The 10,462-nt window shown below is 36.1% G+C and overlaps 1 protein-coding gene across 4 annotated transcripts in view; it reads right to left on the bottom strand.

The window, feature by feature from the left end:
- LOC104761076 (nuclear pore complex protein NUP205-like) overlaps positions 1 to 10,250 on the bottom strand; it is a 23,068-nt gene extending 12,818 nt beyond the window's left edge. For 3 of the 4 annotated variants that reach the window (XM_010484101.1, XM_010484102.1, XM_019240385.1), the window contains exons 1-26: positions 9,854 to 10,250; positions 9,679 to 9,774; positions 9,271 to 9,345; positions 9,080 to 9,184; positions 8,867 to 8,977; positions 7,971 to 8,130; positions 7,371 to 7,456; positions 7,136 to 7,258; positions 6,811 to 7,038; positions 6,034 to 6,123; positions 5,531 to 5,674; positions 5,157 to 5,273; positions 4,858 to 5,064; positions 4,439 to 4,540; positions 4,180 to 4,317; positions 3,628 to 3,758; positions 3,422 to 3,541; positions 3,127 to 3,250; positions 2,817 to 3,014; positions 2,008 to 2,126; positions 1,659 to 1,809; positions 1,337 to 1,449; positions 1,178 to 1,259; positions 1,005 to 1,091; positions 790 to 867; positions 386 to 589 (exon numbers count right to left, since the gene is read on the bottom strand). In XM_010484101.1, the coding sequence (XP_010482403.1) occupies positions 386 to 589; positions 790 to 867; positions 1,005 to 1,091; positions 1,178 to 1,259; positions 1,337 to 1,449; positions 1,659 to 1,809; positions 2,008 to 2,126; positions 2,817 to 3,014; positions 3,127 to 3,250; positions 3,422 to 3,541; positions 3,628 to 3,758; positions 4,180 to 4,317; positions 4,439 to 4,540; positions 4,858 to 5,064; positions 5,157 to 5,273; positions 5,531 to 5,674; positions 6,034 to 6,123; positions 6,811 to 7,038; positions 7,136 to 7,258; positions 7,371 to 7,456; positions 7,971 to 8,130; positions 8,867 to 8,977; positions 9,080 to 9,184; positions 9,271 to 9,345; positions 9,679 to 9,774; positions 9,854 to 9,994 (3,330 nt within the window). In that variant the 5' untranslated portion in view covers positions 9,995 to 10,250. The remainder of the gene's footprint in view (positions 1 to 385; positions 590 to 789; positions 868 to 1,004; positions 1,092 to 1,177; positions 1,260 to 1,336; positions 1,450 to 1,658; positions 1,810 to 2,007; positions 2,127 to 2,816; positions 3,015 to 3,126; positions 3,251 to 3,421; positions 3,542 to 3,627; positions 3,759 to 4,179; positions 4,318 to 4,438; positions 4,541 to 4,857; positions 5,065 to 5,156; positions 5,274 to 5,530; positions 5,675 to 6,033; positions 6,124 to 6,810; positions 7,039 to 7,135; positions 7,259 to 7,370; positions 7,457 to 7,970; positions 8,131 to 8,866; positions 8,978 to 9,079; positions 9,185 to 9,270; positions 9,346 to 9,678; positions 9,775 to 9,853) is intronic. The other variant, XM_019240386.1, reaches the window with a different exon arrangement.

Below are 10,462 nucleotides of genomic sequence, written 5' to 3'. Positions count from 1 at the left end.
ACATGAAACGACTTTAAACTAGGCAAGTAATGATGAAAATTGTAACAGTCAGATTTATAGTGAAATAAAATGATGTAGCATGAAAAAAGGAGACATCTTAATTTTTTAGTGGTCAAGGATATTAAACTGTTAAGAGGCGGTGCACATCACCTTGCAAGGCAACATACTTCTGACTTTAGAAAGAGTGGGGTCAGTACAGTTATTTGTATCATGCATGGATGGTTTCAAAAATAGAATGGTAGACACCTTAGACCAATGCTACACAGGCAGCAATAAACATACTAACTAGAAATCAATTGTGCAGAACATAGGCACGAATAGGGATAAACCTAGGATATGCCACAAAGGATAGTAGAACATTGAACAGAGGTGTTTCTAAACTCACCTTACTTTTACTGATTGAACTAGTTCCAGCGTAATCAAGACCATCCTGAGGATATGTACCGGACGAAAAAAGTTCATTCGCTGCTTCAGTTACCTCCCGCCCAAAAAGATGAGAAAGTATGCTCTGACATGCCTCTAGGTGAGCTGAACTGCTTCCAGAACCAGTATGCAATGCAATAGCTAGGAGCTTTAATAGCCATGCCCTCTAGGAAAGGTAGAGATTGAGAAAATAAGTTATGGAATCAATAGGAAAAAAGACTATGTAGCATTGTGATAAATTATTGATCATGTCACTTGATCAGTTTAAGGAACACATATTAGATAGCAGAGAGTAAACCCACTTAGATTCTGTCATGAAACTAATCAGAGTCGGATAGACTTGACACAGAAGTAGCGAATATGTACCTGATGAAGGGAACTGATACGGAGCGCCTGGCTGCCACTTCTTTTTGGAAGAGTAGCAACACCGATCGTATCAAGATGCTGCAATGTCAAAGTATAATAAGAAAGTAAAGTAAGGACGAGTAAATAAAAAAGTGTTATTTGTGACTTGAATGAGGCAGCCAATAAGTAAAAAAATGGCATTGTTTTCGTATAAGGAGAGGCAATATCTGGCGTACCTGAACAAAAAACTGATATTTTTTGCTGCTCAAGAGATCCATGGTTGGACCACTAGTTAATGGATCCAAATTCAACTCGCACAAAAGCTGCAAAAGGAAAAAGTTACTGTAAGACAATAGAACAAACAGAATTTCATTTGCTTTAAAAAACATCCGGTATCAGCATGTCCCACCTGAAAGCCAAACTCAAAGAGTAAGAAGTTTATATCAGGGTTTGGAAGTTTCTCCAGCATTTCAAGAATGACCTTCAAACAACTGCAGATTGCAAAGCAAAAATGAGATTATAGGTTGAAAGTTCTACATAAGATTCTGCATACAAATTTCAATCAAACCTGTAGTGAAACTTAGGCTGCAAAACTGTCCCTTCCACGGGGGCATCAAGGTCAAACTTAAGAAGCAAATGTGTGATACTTGGTGCAGGCCGGTTGATATTATCAACCAGAAGCTACAAATGTGAAAAAGTCATACCATTGAGATGATATTAGAGGTACGGAAGAATCAATCATGATGAAAGACAGCATATAAAACCCAAGCCATAGTGCACATAGTTTGATATTCTATTAAGCTAAACAGTCNGGGAGGTACGGAAGAATCAATCATGATGAAAGACAGCATATAAGACCCAAGCCATAGTGCACATATTTGATAACTAACCTGCATAATAAGGACCCCCAGATCGTCACAACTGTTCTCTACAACTTCACCCTCTTCAAGTCGTACCTCAAGGCAGGCCGCATAATCCTCGATCAAGGAATTCGCAGCATCAATTTTGATCAGCATTGGAACAAGTCCAACCAAGCGAGAACTGTTATCAAGCGTATCATTAATTAAAACCCATGTAAATTATATCAAAACATAAGGTTACACTAATTATACAAAGCGAAGGAAAGCGATCAAACAGCTGAAAGCAGTTTATAATGGTATTGACTAATGCTATCTGAGAAAATAAGTTACATGTGGTTAAACAAACTACAGAGATGCCTCAAACGAAATTTGTTACCACCTTAAAATGTTCATGATTTTGACTGAAGATCGCTGAATCTGAGGAAGAGAATCATATCTGACATACTCCAACAAGGCAATAATTTGATTATGATCTTGTGAGAGAATTATATCCAAAGGCTGCAGCAATAACAAAAGTTAACATTATTGACCATCTTGTACCTTAACACAAAATCAGGGAAGGCATGCTGATTGTGCTTTATAGGAAAACTTGTTGTTCAAACTATCACTAATACCAAAAGTTTCCACGCAATAGTCAAATTAACAATAGAGTCCAGTTTCACATTTTACACCACACAGCCCAATATTGGTCAAAATAAATTAACTTAAAGTTGGAGGGAAGAATACTATTTAGTTGCTATTAGTCTAGTAGCTTATGATTAACAACAATAGAGAAATTTTCCTACGCTTTCTATACTTTATCTTTGACATGAAGTTACTTACCTAAATCGAATGGTGCACGAGAAGATACCTACATTAATCGTGGATAAGAAAAATAGCATGTGATTCTAATTTGAGACAAAGGATTACTTAAATTTTTGACGATAATGTTGTGAAGTTACTATAATACACGTTCAAAACTGAAGATGAACAATCTCTGAAGAATGGTTTAACGTCTAAGTTATATAATGTCTTAACTACTAAGAATGGTTTAATGTTTTGAAGTTACTACTAAGTTGTCCTCTGTAAGGAAAAAAACTTATATAACTGCATTCTCACATATAACAATCTCTACCACATATTAAGGAGTTTGAACGACTTGGCGATATACAAAACAAAGCTCAGATACACCTAAGAACAGCCAAATACCTGGTACAGCGGACGCCAAACATCGGAAACAAGCAAATCCTTCTCGAAGACGAGCAGTAAGATTTCTAAAGAAAGTTGTACAGCCTTTTCTAAGATCTTCCCATAAGTTTTACTCAATCGCTCGCTGATGATGGAACTGACTCCAACTTGAAGGATACCCATGAGGTTCCTATAGAGAGCTTTCCCACTCATGAAATCCTGACAAACAAACAGAAACGTGGAACAAATTATATACTGTATACTGCATGCCTATTTGAGATGAGGATTGCCTTTGGAACAAGAAAAATAAATCAAAAAGTTAAGTTAGTACTTTAAGTAATTCTATAATTGGTAGCTGCATTTGCAGTGATGATGTTTCAACCGACACCAAAAACTGTGGATGCTCAGTAAATCCATCAAGATCCTCCTCCTGAATGTCATACATGCTTAAGATCCTGAAGTGAAATACAGAAAAATGTTAATCCAGTCTTCAACATTATTAGAGCCCTAAATAAAAAGTGATGGAATTTACAAAAGGTAGGAACACTAAGGGAAGTTAAACAAGTAGAAACATGTCATCATTTCTGCTAAAACTCGCAAGACAGAGCACAGAAGCAGGACTTTACATGTGAAAATGTTGAAGGCATGCCACAACCAACTGCCACTTCTCACAAGGATCTGAATATGCCCTCTGAGGAAAAGGGGTGAATACATGATCATACACAAACCTGAAGATGCCAATAAATCTACAAAAGTATACATATAAACATTAGACCAAGAAAATACAAAGACTAATGCGTCATGGCGATATACAACAATCTAAGGCTACTACCTACGCCCACGATCAGTCATATCTTTCTCTCCCGCAATCAGAGCGTTTATAAGATTAAGGAAAGATATTGTTGAAGGATATTGTTCTCTCCTTGCTTCCACTTCATTTAACTCAAACTGCATATCATAGACCTGCATATAAACGGATTTTGGCATTAGGTTTAAAGATACGCTAAAGATACTCTCCACCTGGAAAAGCAAATGCAGCATCAGAAAACACGTGATATTACAAGTTTTAGCTATCCTGAACACAGCACAATGCGTTATGTGAGTCTTAGCGAAATAAATGAAAAAGGAAATTTTCATCACATGAAGTTGTTGCAGGAATTAGACAAATAATCTTCTTTTTTTTTGTGTTACTAACACCAACTTTACATAGCTAAACAATGATATCTTTGCAACATGACAGCCCGTCTTTAACGCCAAAGTACAAAATGTTAGAAAATAAATGCAGAAACATAAAATTATAATAAATTCTCAATAATAATAGAAATATTAACTAAAGAAGTAGAGTTAAAATAGCTACTACTAACTATCCCCTTGAAGCACTTACCTGAGAAGGTTGGTCACTCTTTCCAACTGGTGATCCCACAACAACAGGTAGATCATACTGCTCAAGAAAAGCCCAGATAGTGTCCCTCATTTCTGGAAAGACATAAACAAAGGCAGCAATGGTCTTTCTAAGAGCACCCTGCAAAAAAATAAAGTTACCAAGAACACAAGTTATACAGATACCGATACCAGATGCACTCCACATATCATTCGTGAGTCCACAGTATAAGGAGAAGAATCTGCAGTAGTACGCCACTGACCTTTAGATATGGAGGGATGTTTTCGTAACCAAGAAGCTTAAAAAATGGTTCAATATCGGGAAACCAGCTTTTCCTCTCAGCGGGACTACCATTCTCAACAACCTACGAAATATGAAAAATAGACTTAATGACCATAGAAAAAATATCTAAAGTTCAAAGATCAGTTTCCACAGAAAGGAATCATTTGCAAGGACATTTAAACAACACATTCCCCTCCTAGGAACTCATATCGATAATTTTTATGGCTTTGTCCCCATGACCCCTGAGAAAGTATATAGGTACATGACTAGAACGAATACGCAGTTAACCCCAATTCCTAGGAATACAAGCTGAAATTCTCATAGATACAAAGCACCGTATAAGAATATTACACGTGGAATTAAAGTTGAAACAGAATATTTTTGGAATATAGTTATAACCTTCTGAAGTACATTCAGATATGCAACAAGAGCTTTTGCATCGCCCTCCAGGAACTCTGGCATCATGGCTCCAGAAGTTTGAAGAGACTGCTTGAACTTATCATCGTAAATTCTTATACAATCAAACAAAGTGGGCCATCCTATACTGCGAAATGATGTACCCTGGAGCAACTCATAAACTCTAGACGCACCTTCCTGAGTGGAAGCCTGAAATTAAATAAAGATGACAGCAAGGATACTCAATCAGTAACCAAGTGAATGAGGTCCCACCAAAATACCAATGTAAAGACTTCTCATACCAAGGTACACAGCATTTCCAAGAAAGCCACAAGAGTTTTAAAATTTGTGTGGTCCTCTCCAGCAAAATTCACAAATGTCCACAAGACATCATTCCCAGAGAGTAGTTCAGGTTCTTTCTGTAAAAGGTTGTAAAGATCAAAAGACAAAAACGAAAACAGGTCTATTCGGCATGTAAAACGAGATATGACCGGCATGGTTTCTGAATGCTCACATGTGCTATGAAAAAGAAATTAGCCACCAAAAAACATATAAACAGAACTCAAATTCAAAATACCAAGCAAACTTATTTTCATAAATTTAGTGTAAAATAATAAAAAAACAAAAAAAAACAAAGATAAACAAATAACTGCTCGATTTGGTAGTCGTTCTCAACCTGATAAATTTTGCTAACAAACTCCATAAGAGAAATGAAGGGCAGTGGCTTCTCAGCCTCTTCAGTTTGCATACTACCATCAAGTGAATCACAAGTTCGGTAAGAATTTAGAACACTCATAGCCATGTCCTTTGATTCTTTCACCTGAAAAATAATGATGGCAGGTGACTCAGGAGATAAACATATAGATAAGCTATTGTATTTCTCATCTTGGCTCATCTACTCAACTTATTAGACTATCAAAACGAAGGATATAAGGTTCAGCCATTAATGAAGTTTATATGAAACTCATATCCCATAGCGATCAAGCTGATACATCAAAAAGTTTCTCCCTCTAAATGAAAAGCAGATATTACCAATTCTTCATCATATCAGACGATGAAGTACGGAAAAAAATTACAAGCTTTACATGATAAAGTTGCAGCGGTCAAACTTTGATCACCAACGTATACACAATACACAAATGCTAAGTAGAATTTCTTTAGTGTGAATTTTTAACAAACCTTATCTCTTGCGATTGGGTGAGATAAAAAACAAGAGGCTAACTTGTGCAGATAAGCATTATATATGTAGATCATGTCCTCCTCATCATTCTGCATGTAGCAAGTAACAATTTGTCAACCATTGATAGACCAACACAAGAGGGAAGGGTTGAGTCAAGAAAATCAAAGATCATAATAGAAAACCTGAAAGAGACTTAAAGTTGATATCTGATTTAGCAACATCCTAGAGACTAACAAGAATGAATACAGCATCCAAATAGGAACCCACCGAATACTAACAAAGTAAAATCATATACTCAATAATGAAATCATTAATAAATATATAATGGGATTAGAAGCAGAACAATCAGCATAAAGAAATGGGAACACTCTCACATTTGGGAATGACTAATCAAGTAAAGACTGTCTACATGAAGGAAAAAAATGGCATCCATACAGGCCTACACATAAATCAATCATAGTGAAACAGACAATATACACTACAGTTGTCAGGAAGAAAGAGTACAAACACCGTATACACCATTACAAAATAGCTATTTTTCTGATCCATGTTTCATGCATAATAGCTCAATCAATACAAAATTCTATAAGCAAAGGTAGAGATAATTTTGACTCAAAACTTTAAGAAAAGTTTAAGGAGCTAAACATGTCATCACTAGCTGGGAAATCAAGGTAACTCTTCTTGTAGCCTAAAAATTCTTCCACTTGCTCGTCAAGTGATATCAAGTGAACAGTAAATCCAGATAGAAACTTGGGATGACGTTTATATGAAAGTACCTGGTAGGCTGCAGTTCGAAGAACATTATCCAGCAAAAACTGAAACACATTTTTTGAGAAGATGGACTCCAGGCAGGAGCATATGTGCCTCATATCTGTTGTTGAAGCCGTGGGAACTGTATCCATTCCAGATATTCCATCATATATCAGCATTAAATGTACAGCCCAGGCAAGCCTTATGCCACCAATGAACCCATCAGCAGTGAGGTCACTGCCAGAAGCCATGACCTGAAAGGTGATCAGGACGTAAGAAAGGCAGAAGTGTGTTTTCGAGTGTCAGTGACAGGGATAAGAAGCGAAAGAAAAATGTATCAACTCGTCTTACAATATCCTGAAAGTCTGTCCTAAACGAAGCATCTTGAGATATCATAGATGACTTATCAGATAGTCCGCTGATTGCATCTGATACGAAGGTGATGATGAGAGAAAACAGAAGACTAAAAGTAATCTGCAACACAGATAAAAATCATTTATCAGAAATTAACACTTTTCATATTAAATAAGCAGGGAAGGAAGAAAGCTTTAATAGCCACTATGTCATGAACAGTACTAGCATGAACCTGAGAACTTATGGTGTCATTTTCTTCAGTTAATTGAGCTGCATTATCTTTTAAAACATAGAATATATCTTTTACATCTTTCGAACCTGCAATAAACAACTTGTTAGAAGAATGAATATGTAACAGAAATCTCCTAGAGCAATAACAAAAGATATAATACAACAAGAGTGTTTTAATCCGATTAATAAACAACTTAATTATTATTAATTAGTAGTATCTTTTAAATCATTTCATAAATGAGATCAGAACAATGGATGAAGCTTAACAAGCCACTATATTATACCAAACACCAGACTCACATATGATACTCAACTTCAGTCAAAAATGTTGAATGCATAATTACACACACATAAAATGATATATTTCACAGCACATTGACCAAATGATCTGACTAGTGTGGCATAAGAAGTGCCCTAGCAAATGTGTAAACCACATATCAATAATTTCACTTACTATGGTGGACAATGGAACTTATGCTGTCTTTTTCATGAAAAAAAATCAAACCATTAACGAAAGCACTGTATCCAACAACTGAATTTTTATAACAAGTAGCATTGTTAATCTTCGCACAAAAGCTTTATAAGAAATAAACAGGCTTACCAGGTCTATCAACCAAAATTGAAAGAACAAGGCAATGTCCCAGAATCAGTCTTTCCCTATGAACAACAGATCTTCGTTCAACAAGAGCACCCCTTGAGTCAATAAGGTATCGCTCACATAAGGGCCCACCCAATCCAGAAGGTTCCTCTCGATTGAGTTCCTAACAACAACGAATTTGTATCATGACAGTAATTACATAATAATGTTAAAAAAAAACAAAACAAAAAGTAAAATTATCACGTCATAAAGATCATCTAAAAGAACTTTTACATCTAATATTTTTCACTAGATTAGAGCATGTTTTTGCTACAAATGTTCAGCTATGAAGACAATGGACATGGATGGGGGACAATCACTGATTTTTTGAAGTTTCAAAAGTAAATCTTTAAATTTTCTTGACTCGTTTGATGTGAACTCTATAATCCGAAGTCAAGGTACATCAGAGTGTTGATGCTAATGCAAAGTGAGAAGTAAATCACAAATGGTACACTAAAGGTAATGGCAACTGTCTTTGAGTTAAAAGGTAATATAGAAAACGAATCTCAAAAATGAATAGTATGTTAGCACAACGGTTCAATGTGCACTATAAGTAATAGTTACACATTTGAAAAATGGATATTCAATTACTAATTGGAGAAAGATTGTTTAACTCTAAGATCATGAGAAACAAATGAAATGTAGATTGAAATGGTTGTAGCTAGACAGATATGCTCATGGATATTCAACGAACAAGAGAATTCGTCTTCGCAGTAAATGAGAACGATTGTCAATAATATAAATTCTTCAAAATAAATTCATGCAGCAAAGTGGGAAGTTATTTTAGTTACATATATACTGAAGTCTTGATTTTGAAACCAATTGAGGATGTATCTCAAAAGAACCTTAGTGGTTAGTACCTTTATAAGAGTAATCAACCGTTGTCTAAGCCCAGTTTTGATCAGTTCTTCTAAGATTCCCTGAATGTCAGCTATAAGATCAGGTTCAAGCCCCTGGTCCAGAACAACTGCCTGTTCAACCAGAAAAATGGTAATGTGTGATAATGCTTTAACGCAACGAACACTAGAAGAAGAAGAAAAAAAAGCAAGAAATAAAACGAGAGAGTAAGCTACCCTCAGGAGTGTGTATAGCGTTGATGTAAGATCTCTTCTCCCTGTATACCATAGTCCAGTTGCAAGCCGTTGAATCTCAAGCGGGTCCCGTCCCACTAAGCCCCACTAAAAACATAGGACAAATATATAAGAAAATATCGCAGAAAATAACTCCAGAGCTTTAGAGTAGAGCAAAGTGAAGGGAATCGCACCTCCTGATTTGCAGATACAAGCAGACGAACAGAATCTATCTCATTTAGGTGAAGCTCATCACTCAGTTTCAAACTCTACAATCAGTAACAATATAAGATAATGAACAGCGAGTCATCAACGTGACAACGTCAATAGGAGCTAAACTTTTTTTGAAGCAATAAGATATCAACCATATAAATCATCACACATATTTCAAATACCAGGATAATATAAGGTAACATCAATTTTAACCAGTCTCTGAAGATGAAGAAAGTTAAACAGAAGCCAAAAGGTTGTATTGTAAGTCCTCATCAAGACAGAATACACTCCCCTATGTTCATATCTAAATCCTGAAATCTTAACATCCACTAGACCAATAAATCTCAGACTCAAAACACTCGTCTCCCAAATTCGAAAGAAACACTTACAATAGCAACATCTTGGTCATCCAAAGATATAGGCAGCGAATCCGGGAGTCTAATTTCTCGGGACTGAACTTGCGCTCTGTCCGACGGCTTCGGAGGCTGCCCAGAGATTAAAAAGAAAAATAAAATCGTTACTGTACCCAGAAAATTGAAAGAGACGCATCGATTGAGCAAGTACCGGGAATAATAGGAGGTTCTGAATAGAGGAAAATGAGTTGCGAATGGCATGAGTGAGTTCGATACGCTGCGTTGGAGTTGGCCGGGACGTTCCGAGTAGCGAAGAGTGTACTATGCTCACTAACACTTTTGGCGACACCATTTTATGATACTAGGTCTGCGGCGGCGAAGTGAAGACAATAGCTTGGGTGTTTTCTAGGAGAAAAGGAGAATCTGGAAGCACAGAGGAAACGCAAGATTGCGATTCCAACGATATGGCCGAAGCACTCGACTCTGTGTGTAGGTAGTTCAATTTCGAGGTTACTCCATGGACATATACGAATTTTGAATTTGAATCCGAGAAAACAGAGGAGAACGAAGAAGGAGCGATTAGGGTTTTTTTAAGTGACACAGTGGCCTTTTTTTTTCAATCGGTTTCTTTTTCTTTTCTTTTTTTCATTTAGTTTTTAATCTCTATATTTTTACAGACGACCTCCGAGAAAAAATATTCGAAAAATCTCAAAATATTTTTAAGAGTTTTAGAAAAATTTCAAACTTGGAACGAAGGTGTTATGAAATGTTGCGGAAAATAATATTTTTAAAAAATATATTGCATAATAATAAAATTTTA

Source organism: Camelina sativa, chromosome 18 (genome assembly GCF_000633955.1).
Source record: "Camelina sativa cultivar DH55 chromosome 18, Cs, whole genome shotgun sequence".
Lineage (NCBI taxonomy): Eukaryota > Viridiplantae > Streptophyta > Magnoliopsida > Brassicales > Brassicaceae > Camelina > Camelina sativa.
Note: the sequence above shows the minus strand (reverse complement) of the source record. Positions and strands in the feature narration are given on the sequence as shown.